At 33.8% G+C, this 10,506-nt stretch overlaps 2 protein-coding genes across 2 annotated transcripts; both read left to right on the plus strand.

Moving 5' to 3' along the window:
- The first annotated feature begins 1,349 nt into the window (after window positions 1–1,349).
- LOC125212501 (uncharacterized histidine-rich protein DDB_G0274557-like) lies at window positions 1,350–2,548 on the plus strand. Its single transcript, XM_048112696.1, has 4 exons — window positions 1,350–1,584; window positions 1,669–1,707; window positions 1,859–2,147; window positions 2,227–2,548. Exons 1-4 carry the CDS (start codon window positions 1,528–1,530, stop codon window positions 2,391–2,393), a joined length of 552 nt encoding a protein of 183 aa, XP_047968653.1. The 5' UTR covers window positions 1,350–1,527; the 3' UTR covers window positions 2,394–2,548.
- Window positions 2,549–3,442: 894 nt separating this feature from the next.
- LOC125216168 (gibberellin-regulated protein 14-like) lies at window positions 3,443–4,256 on the plus strand. The gene is made up of 3 exons (XM_048117809.1): window positions 3,443–3,530; window positions 3,612–3,819; window positions 3,904–4,256. The coding sequence occupies exons 1-3, from the start codon at window positions 3,474–3,476 to the stop codon at window positions 4,086–4,088; spliced, it is 450 nt and encodes a 149-aa protein (XP_047973766.1). The 5' UTR covers window positions 3,443–3,473; the 3' UTR covers window positions 4,089–4,256.
- Window positions 4,257–10,506: the final 6,250 nt, after the last annotated feature.

Here is a 10,506-nt window from a genome sequence, read left to right on the forward strand (position 1 = left end):
TTTTGGGGGGAAAGCTGACAGTTGAAGTTGTTAAATATGGGGAAGATATCTGTTAAAATGGAACTTCTTTTGAGAAGTTTTTTTGGAAGCTTCTGCTTACTACAATCGTATGTTAATTCAACTAGTTGTCTATCTAGGCTACATGTACTAGTAAAATTCTATTGGTGGAAACATAGGGAGGGAAATTGTTGCTATGATGGATGCAAGTTCCCCTATTCTGTAAGGAGCCGTTTATTATATAATCATTTGATGATGCAATTGCTGTATATCACATTCTACTATAGCTCTTTCTTAAATTAGAAATTGGTGACAATGAAAGGAAAAGAAACATGATCTGAAAAGATGGATAGAAGGAATGAATTCAGGAAGAAAATGCTACAAGCCAGTTCTGTTCACGCACTGCCAACAGAAGAGCTACATCAGTGCCTTCAAATTTGGTGGGGAAACGACAATGCAAAGCCCGAGCTTCATGTTGCAGAGTTCGAATTTGAGCTTCTACGTTGAAGATTTGAGCTTCCCTGCATCCAGGTTTTATAGATTTGCCTTACATTTTATGGATGTTGAGCAGCATATGTATCGATTACCGTATTCACTGTATTCAGTATGCATTTAGGCTTTAGCTATGAACCTAACTGTGTTTACGCAATGAGACACGCTGTCATTGCTACAAGACCAGCAAAATTAGTCTCCAATCCCTGCTTTTATTGAGAGAAAGCTTCTAACATCAGCTGGTAAAGTGCTGATGAATATGGTAGAGCGACGAGAGTGAGTAACAATTTCTAAATATGAAATTCCTTTCCAGTATTTATTTATTATTCAATTTTTGAAGTGCGAAGCACTGTATCAAGTTGTTTTGAACAGATTTCAGTCCTTTCCAGTATTTGCTGGGTCCATTTTCCATTTCCATTAGATATAACGAAAAATTCAAAATTAAACAATCTAATTTTGTTTACTAACAATAAGTCGGTTTAAGCTTCCGCCTAACAGAAATATTATTTTGTGCTTATCTAGACCAAATGAAAAGACCCACATATAAACATTTTTTCTGTCCATTTAAGTATTCCAAGTTTCCAACTCCTCGGACATGCTCGGCTTATTTCATTATTTAAATTATGCACGACAAAATGCTGAAATTATAAATTGATATTGAAAATGGGGATAATGTTTCCAGCAAACTTTCCGAAAAAAAGCATGATTTCTTGCATTGGTTTATGCTTCTGAGGTAATAATCATCCTAATCGCATTCCAAGATGAATACTCCACTATACTAATTCCATTGAGCCCAGTGATTAAATAACTTAGTTTACACATTTTGTACATCAACATTTTAAAACACCTAGCAATCTGTAATTTTTATTAATAATTAATTAATTAATCCATCTTTTCATGCATATTCTTGCTATGGATACGCCTTTTATTCTCCCTACATAAACATGCCTGCTTACCAGAATTTAAACATCGAATACTTGCTTAATTCCCTCTCTCTTATTGATTATTTTGCCTTTTTGGTGTGTTTCATCTCCACAAATGACTTCTAAAGGGTTCATTTTCATGCTAGCTTTTGTGCTTTTGGTTACAAGAATGGTTAGTATAAAAGTTCACTAATTAGATTATGTGTTAATATTTTGTAATTATACATATGTGAATGATTGTTCTTCGTTATCGCAGGTCTCGTCCGCAGGAGACGTCAAAAATATTGAAACCGAGGTCACTTTTCTCTCCTTTCCCATTCTTCATCCCTAACGTATATCAATATCACACTATAAAGTTTACTCTCCATGCACAAAATGCATGTTTTTGCAATCTACATTGCAAAGTAGTGTTTCATCTCATATTTTTGTGCATCACGTGATAACAGAACAACGATCATGGCCACCACCATCACCACCACGAGCATGCCAAAGCACCAGCGCCTGCCCCCGTCTACACTCCACTACATGCACCAGCTAAGGCCCCCATCCACCACCGACACCATGAGCATGCCATAGCACCGGCTCACGCCCCTTCCCACCACCACCACAGGCATGCCATAACACCTGCTCATGCCCCCCTCCCCCACCACGAGCATGTCCCTGTCCACGCACCAGCTAAATCCCCTGCTCACTCACACAAGGCACCTGCCTCTGCACCAATTCCTCCACCCCATGGTACAGATCTCACAAATTTTGTTCTTTTTTCAGCCCTTGACAAAATTTTCTTGTTTTCTCACAACCATCTCACATGCAGGTTGTGTGGCACAATGTGCATCATACTGCAAGCCGATTAGCCCGAAAAGGCCCTGCATGAGGAAATGTACCATGTGCTGTGCCAAGTGCAAATGTGTGCCTGGTTCCACAAAGTGCCACAACTGGAACAGTGTCGAAATCCATGGCCATCTCGTCAAGTGCCCTTGAAACCCGACACTCTTTTATTGATCTTTTCCTACTTCGTTGTCATCTTCCTTGTCTTATCTCTTATTTGCCCGTGTCAGTTCATCAGTGTACCAACCACAAAAATTAACCTTGTTTTTTTTTGTTATGAGCTAAGTTTTCTATATTGTTATATGGCATCATCCTCTCTCATACATAAAAGACACAGACATCAAATCTATACTTCTTGTACTATCATAGATATATGACAAGAAACCTTACAACTTGATGTTTGAATAAGAATAGTATAAAATGCTTTTCAGTTATTATTAAAATAATAGTATCTGATATTATCAGAGCTTACAAACGGTGTGAACTTGTAATATAATAATAAAAATAAGAGATATGAAACACAATTTGCAATAAAGAAACCAGCCACTAGCATGAAGGCTTTTGCACAATACAATACATAAACTATGAATTTACTAATTAAACTGTAGTTTTTCCAAGAAACAACTCATGTGCAGCATTTCATATATTACTCTAATTAAATTTAGTGACACAAAATGTTTAAGTGTTGAAACACAAGTTTGACTAGTGTCTGAGTAACATGTGATCTCACATGGACTCAGTCTCCTGAGACATATCTCAGTTGTCACACTTTATATCTTATGAGTATTTTAAACCTCAGTGAAGACTCTAGAACGTCGGTGCTTCCCTCTTTTACCATACTATCCCATCAAATAGTAGTATAGTCTCACACAACCTAAATGACTAGTGCTAATTAAATGGGTAAATATCAAGTCTAAGCTTCAAGGGACTTAGAACAATTATAAATACTTTGTAAGTTTCATGACAAGAATGGATTAAAACTTGGTGTAAGTCTATCTTGAAGCTTTCAAGAGTAGGGGTAAAAGCCTCGTATTTGAGTTAAACAAGTGGTGTAGTGAAAAAGGGATGTAGTAGTATTTGTTTAAGAGAATCGAGAGGTGTTTGCACGTGGTGTGAAGACTGGTGCATACAGCTAGACCCATTACAATATGTCTCATTGCATTATTCGATACCCCAAACCAACTCTAGTCTCTATATATATCACTAACACCGTCAATTAATCTTCAACCAAAAATGGCTTCAAAAGGTGTGCTTCTTGTCCTCGCCTGTTTTCTTCTCATCAACACCAAGGTATATATGGCCTCACCTTTTTAAGTATTTTCTTACTTTAACATCATCCTTACAGTATAATAATGTGTTCATTTTGGGTAGGTTTCATCAGATGAGGAAAACAGATTCCTTAGTGAGGTGAATAATGCTTACAACAAGCCACCGCCACCGCCACCGCCACCCCTGCCTCCGGTAGTCAAGGTGACCCCACCACCACCATCTCCGTGCCCACCCCCTCCTCCGGTAGCCAAGGCATCCCCACCACCGCCACTACCTCCACCTCCACCATCGCCACCAAGGAACACCAAAGGTAACTAACTTTCAACTATCCTTATATAATGCATACATTGATTTGTTAGTAATACTACTAATTAAGCAAAAAATGGGTGAGCAGAGTGTGCTCCATTGTGTGTGGTTCGGTGCAAGAACCATTCGAGGAAGAACATATGCCTGAGGGCGTGCGTAACATGCTGCGCTAGATGCAAGTGTGTTCCACCGGGGCAGTATGGAAACAGAGAGAAATGCGGCAAATGCTACGCCAACATGACCACCCGCGGCGGCAAGCTCAAGTGTCCTTAATTCAGCACAATCTGCAAATTTTCTTCACTCCAAAACCAAGATAAATTATGAGATTTGCTCTACCTTATGTTATATTGATGGAGTGATTAATAAATAGTAGCAAAATGGAACTAGAAAGTTTGTTGATTCTGCCAAATCTATGAACTCGAATATATGTCTGTTTTCGCATCGGAACATCTCACTTAACTTATTCCATATTCAACTCAGATTCACCTTACTTATTAAGACTCTTGTCTCAAAATTTGTAACAACTTAATGTGTACAAAAAATATGGAATTACAATATTTCAATATATTAGATTCGTGTATGGTGAATTGAATATTTTCATATATACGGAGTAATTTAAATATATTCAGTACCATTTGAATCGGTCGCGCAATACAAGGCAACAACTAGTCACAGCTTTTTACTATTACAATCAACAGTCATACTACTCTTCTAAACATTTTTCTTCTTGAATATAGAATTAGTGGATTTCAGTAAAAATTATGGAAAAAATTCTATATGTTGAAATAAATTTACATTTAATAATATACTCAGCTTTGGCTCGGTTTGATTATAATATACTCCATTTAGTTGGATCTGCGTCGGAACGAAACAAGTGTGATTAAGTGAGTATTAGTTGAGATTTATGTAAAGGATACAATATTGAGATCCACATGTTTCAGACTGACCACAAATTATAATAACAAGTGCTTCCTTCGATCAAATAAGTTAATACAAATACTCGATGCAATATTAATCCACTCTAATTAAGTGTAGTGTCCACCTACAAATGTCAGTTCTAATAATAGAATAAGAAAGAAAAAAAGTAATAAAAAAAAACCACAACACACATTGGTACCTCCCCAGGCTAGCCACACAATTAATTTGCATTAGTAGGCCCAAATTTTGTAAAACATTGAATCAATTGCAACAGGCTCAAAGCCCATTTGTGTTTTTCTTTAATTCGGTTTGGTTTATTCGAGGTCTCGAGTGTTTTCAAGTTTTCTTATTTTCTTGTTATTTTTTAAAAAATTTAGTGCAGTACTAATTTTGAAACAAGTCCAATTTCAAAATGAGAAGTAAATAATTTGATAATCATTTAGAAGTTGAACCTTTAAATATGGGTATCGGAGTATGTCCTTAGCGCTTACTTAGGAGAAATAATGTAAGTAAATATTGAGTAGAAACTCAGTTTGTATACAATACGAGATCAAGTAAAAAAAATGACATGCTTTTGTTATAATAAAACTCGTAAACTCTGGCGTAATAGTTGGCCCAAAATTCGTAGATTGAAGATTAGCCCAAGAAAGCGCCCGAACATGTTTTATTGTTTTTTGTCGCAAATGCTATGAATTTCATATAAGTGATTAAAGTAAATTCAAAAGTATTTAACTCCATTTACTTTTCCTTTATTTTCTTTTTTCCAAATAAAATTTATCAGTCAATTCCAATAATTCACTAGTACGTCAATTTTGTACGGTTTTTACATGTGTTTTTGCCCCCTTATAGTGAAATCATTAATTGTAGTGTATAATAAATCAACCAATTATGTAGACTTGTGTGGATGAAATTATGCAGCTTCAACATTGAATTAGAACACCTGAATTATTTTTCACTTTTGAAAAATCCTAGTTTCGAATTTTCTTTAATGCACAAATTCCATATGCATACATTGCAAATTCAATTAAAGAGAGTTTTTGACTTTTTGTGATTATCATGAAGATAGTTTTTGGATACGAAGATGCATTTCCGGAAATTAAAAAAAAAAAAAAAAAAAAGGGAAAATTATTTATCCTTCGAATGAGTGCCAACAGTAAAATGTAACACATGTCACAACAGATGTGGGGCCACGTGACTCCCCTAAGCACCAACCAAAGCGCATGAATGGAGCACGTGCATATCCCGCCACGTCATCCTCAGTAAGAAATATACACACATTTAGATATAGAAAACTATTGGATAGCTTTGAAAATGACAGGTCAGTTGAGAGGGGATTGCACATGCCCCCACTATCAAATACTACTACTCTACTTTTTGATAATATCACTATAGTATGGGTCATGGAAGTATAACCATATTGTATCATGTAACAATGCATACACACACCATACTAATAGGCAAACATCATAGAAAAATAATAATAATAGTGATATCATACGAGTTAGGACCATCTCCAATAATTTTGATCAAAATGGTTTTCAATTTTGTTCTATTAGACTACAAATTTTGGTGCATACTAACAATATTCAACCGTGAATTAATCAGAAAAAAAATGAGTATATCAACGGAGGTGTGAAAGCAGCCCAAAATGGTTGACCCAAATAAAAAAGAACTAAAGCTTGTTACGATCGACCCAATTAACCAATGTTTTTTCGTTAATTAATTTACAAATTACATGACTCTTCTCCAATAAAGAATGCCTGTGCATAATGAAGTATTTTGTGTTTTCGATTTGGAAGTTGTATTTTTCCTTTTTTTTTCACTTTTATGGTACTCAAACAGTTAATGATAGTAATTCTTTCTTGCATCACAATCATTTACAGCAAATAAGTTCAATTCTTATCTCTCATGAATATTCTTACTACATCTAAAATGAGATTAAGAGTCTTGATTTTAAACACTTACTTTTTGCATCTAAAATGAGATTAAGTGTCTTGGTTGAGTAAACCCATTTTTTTAACAAGACATGATTATAAAAAAAATACACATATGTCAAAAAATTCATAAACTTTTTGGCAAAAAATAAGTGAGAGGACAACTCTGGCTTAACGTATTTGGTCTCAATAGAATGAATTATCACTATTAAGTTGTCCTGTTTGAAATAAGCATTGACATGTTTACATAAACGGAATATAAATTTAATTATCTAATTACAGCCCTTAATTACTCGTTTGGATTAATATTGCGCCCATACATGTAAGAAAAATTAAACTCCAGCATTGATTAAACAAATGAATATCATAGCATTTGTTCAACAATTATTAATTAAGAAGAGAGTGATGGCATGAATAGAAAAGGCATGAGGCATCCAATCTTGATGTTGAAGACTTATTCTAAAAATAAAATAAAGTGAGAAAGGCAAAGATGGGCCACTTATTATAACTTGAAGCACGTGACTCCGTCACGAGAATGAGAGCGACGCACCGCCTGTAGCCTTTCACTCACGTGCCTATACAACTCTACCATATCTTAATCTATTATCTATGCCATTTTAATAGGTGTATTACCTATTATGAATATTAACACAATGCTTTGCCCATACCCAATGTCGTTATCATTATTTTTATACTAATATTAACAATAATAAATTATAAAAATAATCATAACAATTGGGTATAGGAACTTCATAACCCAATGTTTTGCCTATTACAGTTTGTGTTATTTCCTTTTGAATGAGGTCGTTTATAAGTTTAAAAAAATCTATCTACTATTGTGTCAACATAAGTTTATGTGTTTCTGATATAAGAGCTTATAATGTACATTAGTTAATTCATTTTAATAGTATAAGAGTTATGTTCATGTTCGTAATATATAATACATAATGATTTTTTTTGTAATTTACTACTACTACTATAATATAATGTATAGAGTCGTATTTTATTTTCGAATATTGATCATTAATATCAAGAATTATAACCAAATTATAGGTTTTCCCATAAACTTAAAACTTGGTCGAAAAAATTATGAACTTTGGTATTGGTTTTGATTTTCCAAAATATCTTAAATCTAAATAGACATTATATTGTTGAAACTGATATCACATTAAAATCCATCCAAACTTTGATATTATCAAGTAGCGGGAGGTTTTTAATTAAATCCTACGTATGTATGCTTTAATATATTTTTATGCTGTAGTGATAGAGTTGTCTCCTAGCACTCCTAATGCTCTCTCTAAAAATTCTCTTATTTCTCTCTAACTCCTGCCACATCAGCGCCAAAATTTATCCCCAGTTTTTAGCCAACTTTTAGCCAACTGTTTTAATGGTTTCTCCCTTATTTCTCCCTAACTCAACATTTCATTTTTACATCATTACTAATTTAATTGTTTTATTTTTGTATATAATAAAGCTAGCTAACTTATAAGACAAGACAAATAATAGTAATAAAGTTCGTTGTATTAAACACGAGTAAAAAATTACAACGACGAAAATTAAAAAAAAAAATAGGGGGGAAATTATTTTAAATTAATTATTAAATTTTAAATTTATAGGGGGGGAAATTAAATAAAAAAAAACTATTTTTATCGCCGGATTATCGCCCACAGTGGTCGGCGATAATCCGGCGAATTTTCGGGATTCGGCGTTAATTCTACCGAATTAACGCCGGATTATCGCCGATTCCTCCCCATTGCCGGCGAATTTTCGGCGATAAAACGCCGGATTTAACGCCGAGTGAATTGGAGTGCTCACCTGTTTGTGATTAAATACACTCTTTATTTTAAAAACTCGTTATAATAGATCTACAAATATTTTAAAAACTCGTTATAGCCCCACTTTATTATTTATATAATATATATTACTATGATTAGCATTTCACTAATTTTTTCAATCTAATTATTTTACAATTTTAAAATTCTCGCCGAGTTAAAAGTGAGACATTTATTCATGCTCTGCCCAGATTATTCTATAGATTTCGGATTAGACTAAGATCCTTTGCATGTTAAACTAGAATCCATCTCATTTAAACCCGACCCTTATAATAGATTTTAGGTTACGTTTGATATTTAATTTATTAGTACATTTTTTCGGATAGAGTCTCTAACTTATCTATTTTCGTATTTTTTTCAACTTTTATTATCTACTCCATTTTATATTCTTATGAAGGAGAAATTGTGATACGTTTCACTAAGACAAAGTTCGGATGCAACGGAGATGGGAACCACCACACGTGTGAGGTCAGGGTGGGCATGGTTGCGCGTGACTCTATCCTCTTACATTACGTTCCTTTTATACTTAAACCGAAAACTCTATTCAATTATTTACTATATTTACTCATAATCTTACAAAATGTTGCTATTTAGGATTTGAAATAGACTGTAATCAGAATATCTCCTCGCATATGCTGTGATTGTAAAATTTATATCTCCTCGAATTCTTGACTATTTGTTGATTTAGTATCGAATAAAATAAGTGTAATCGATGTAAAATTTTGCAATAGTGAAATATATATTGATAACACACGTCCAACATGTTGGGCCACAAGTTTCACGTACCTTAAGTGTATATAAAACCTTCCCCACATCCACTTAATTAGAACTCACACTACAACTACAATCGTCAACCAAAATCATGACCTTCTACCTAATTCCTTTGAAAAATTAACACCTCTATAATAACTTATTGCTACAACACTATTCTATGAACATCTATCTTTTTTTTTATAAATTTTTCTCTGGCAATATATATTGATAAATCAGCCTCAACGCTGAACAAGCATGGATATATATAGTCGATTTAAACCCGTGAAAGATACTCATTTCATAATTTCATTGCGTTTTGCATTTTAGCTAATTTTGCATCATGACTAAAGAAATTAGTATTTTTAAAGAAGTAAGCAATTTGATAATTAGAAATTAGACGAGAACATTTTTACAACATCCCGTTTTACTAATTACAGTACCAACATTTTATAATAGAACAAAACATCCTAGTCACACGAGTGTTATTTTTCATTAATTAAATTAATTCCAATATTAAAACGGAAAACCAATCAGTGACCGCACGCAATAGGGAATCAAAATGACGATAATGCCCCTGAGAGGGTAAAATAATGTACTATTGCGTTATGAAAGGGGGGTGGGGCCCCACCACATCACGGCATTAGTTGGCCACGTGATGGGTGAGGCAGACAATTTCTTTTGATCACGTGACTTTCCCCGCTTTTCACGGTGATTCCGCCACCTGTCCTATTACTGTAATACAAATATTAAATTCATTAAACATTGATATTATTATCCTAAACCGGAAAATAATGATTGTTAACTGATCCCTAAGCTGATACGATACCACTGCTGCGTTACAAGAGAATGTCCATGTTTCAGGGAAACTCCTTTACCTTTTCCTTTTTATTATTTTAATATAAATAATTTTGTTTTTGATTATTTTATTTTTAGTTAAACTCTTGATGTCAACATTTATTTAATCTGTAAATGTGAAGGGGTATTTAGTTTCTTCATTGAACCTCTTTTTAAATAATATTATTGCTTAAATTTTACCATGCATTTTTCAACAAATATGCGTAAAATTGAATTATAGAAAATGACTGTCCTGTTTTAAAAAACAACTCCAATAATTGCACGTCAACATCGTAGTGTTGTGTGTTAAGCTGCCCCGGTTTGTAATGTGGACAATTTTGAAGTTTTATTTTGTGGCTTGTTTTTTGTCTTCTTCCTAATTCCACAAAAAACTATTTCACCATAGTTCAAACTTTTCTC

Source organism: Salvia hispanica, chromosome 3 (genome assembly GCF_023119035.1).
Source record: "Salvia hispanica cultivar TCC Black 2014 chromosome 3, UniMelb_Shisp_WGS_1.0, whole genome shotgun sequence".
Classification (NCBI taxonomy): Eukaryota; Viridiplantae; Streptophyta; class Magnoliopsida; order Lamiales; family Lamiaceae; genus Salvia; species Salvia hispanica.

Coding starts and splice junctions, on each gene's coding strand:
- LOC125212501 (XM_048112696.1), top strand. CDS start 1,528: ATGACTTCTAAAGGGTTCATTTTCATGCTAGCTTTTGTGCTTTTGGTT. Junction 1,708..1,858: donor TCAAAAATATTGAAACCGAG/GTCACTTTTCTC, acceptor ACGTGATAACAG/AACAACGATCATGGCCACCA. Junction 2,148..2,226: donor ACCAATTCCTCCACCCCATG/GTACAGATCTCA, acceptor TCTCACATGCAG/GTTGTGTGGCACAATGTGCA.
- LOC125216168 (XM_048117809.1), top strand. CDS start 3,474: ATGGCTTCAAAAGGTGTGCTTCTTGTCCTCGCCTGTTTTCTTCTCATC. Junction 3,531..3,611: donor TTCTTCTCATCAACACCAAG/GTATATATGGCC, acceptor CATTTTGGGTAG/GTTTCATCAGATGAGGAAAA. Junction 3,820..3,903: donor GCCACCAAGGAACACCAAAG/GTAACTAACTTT, acceptor ATGGGTGAGCAG/AGTGTGCTCCATTGTGTGTG.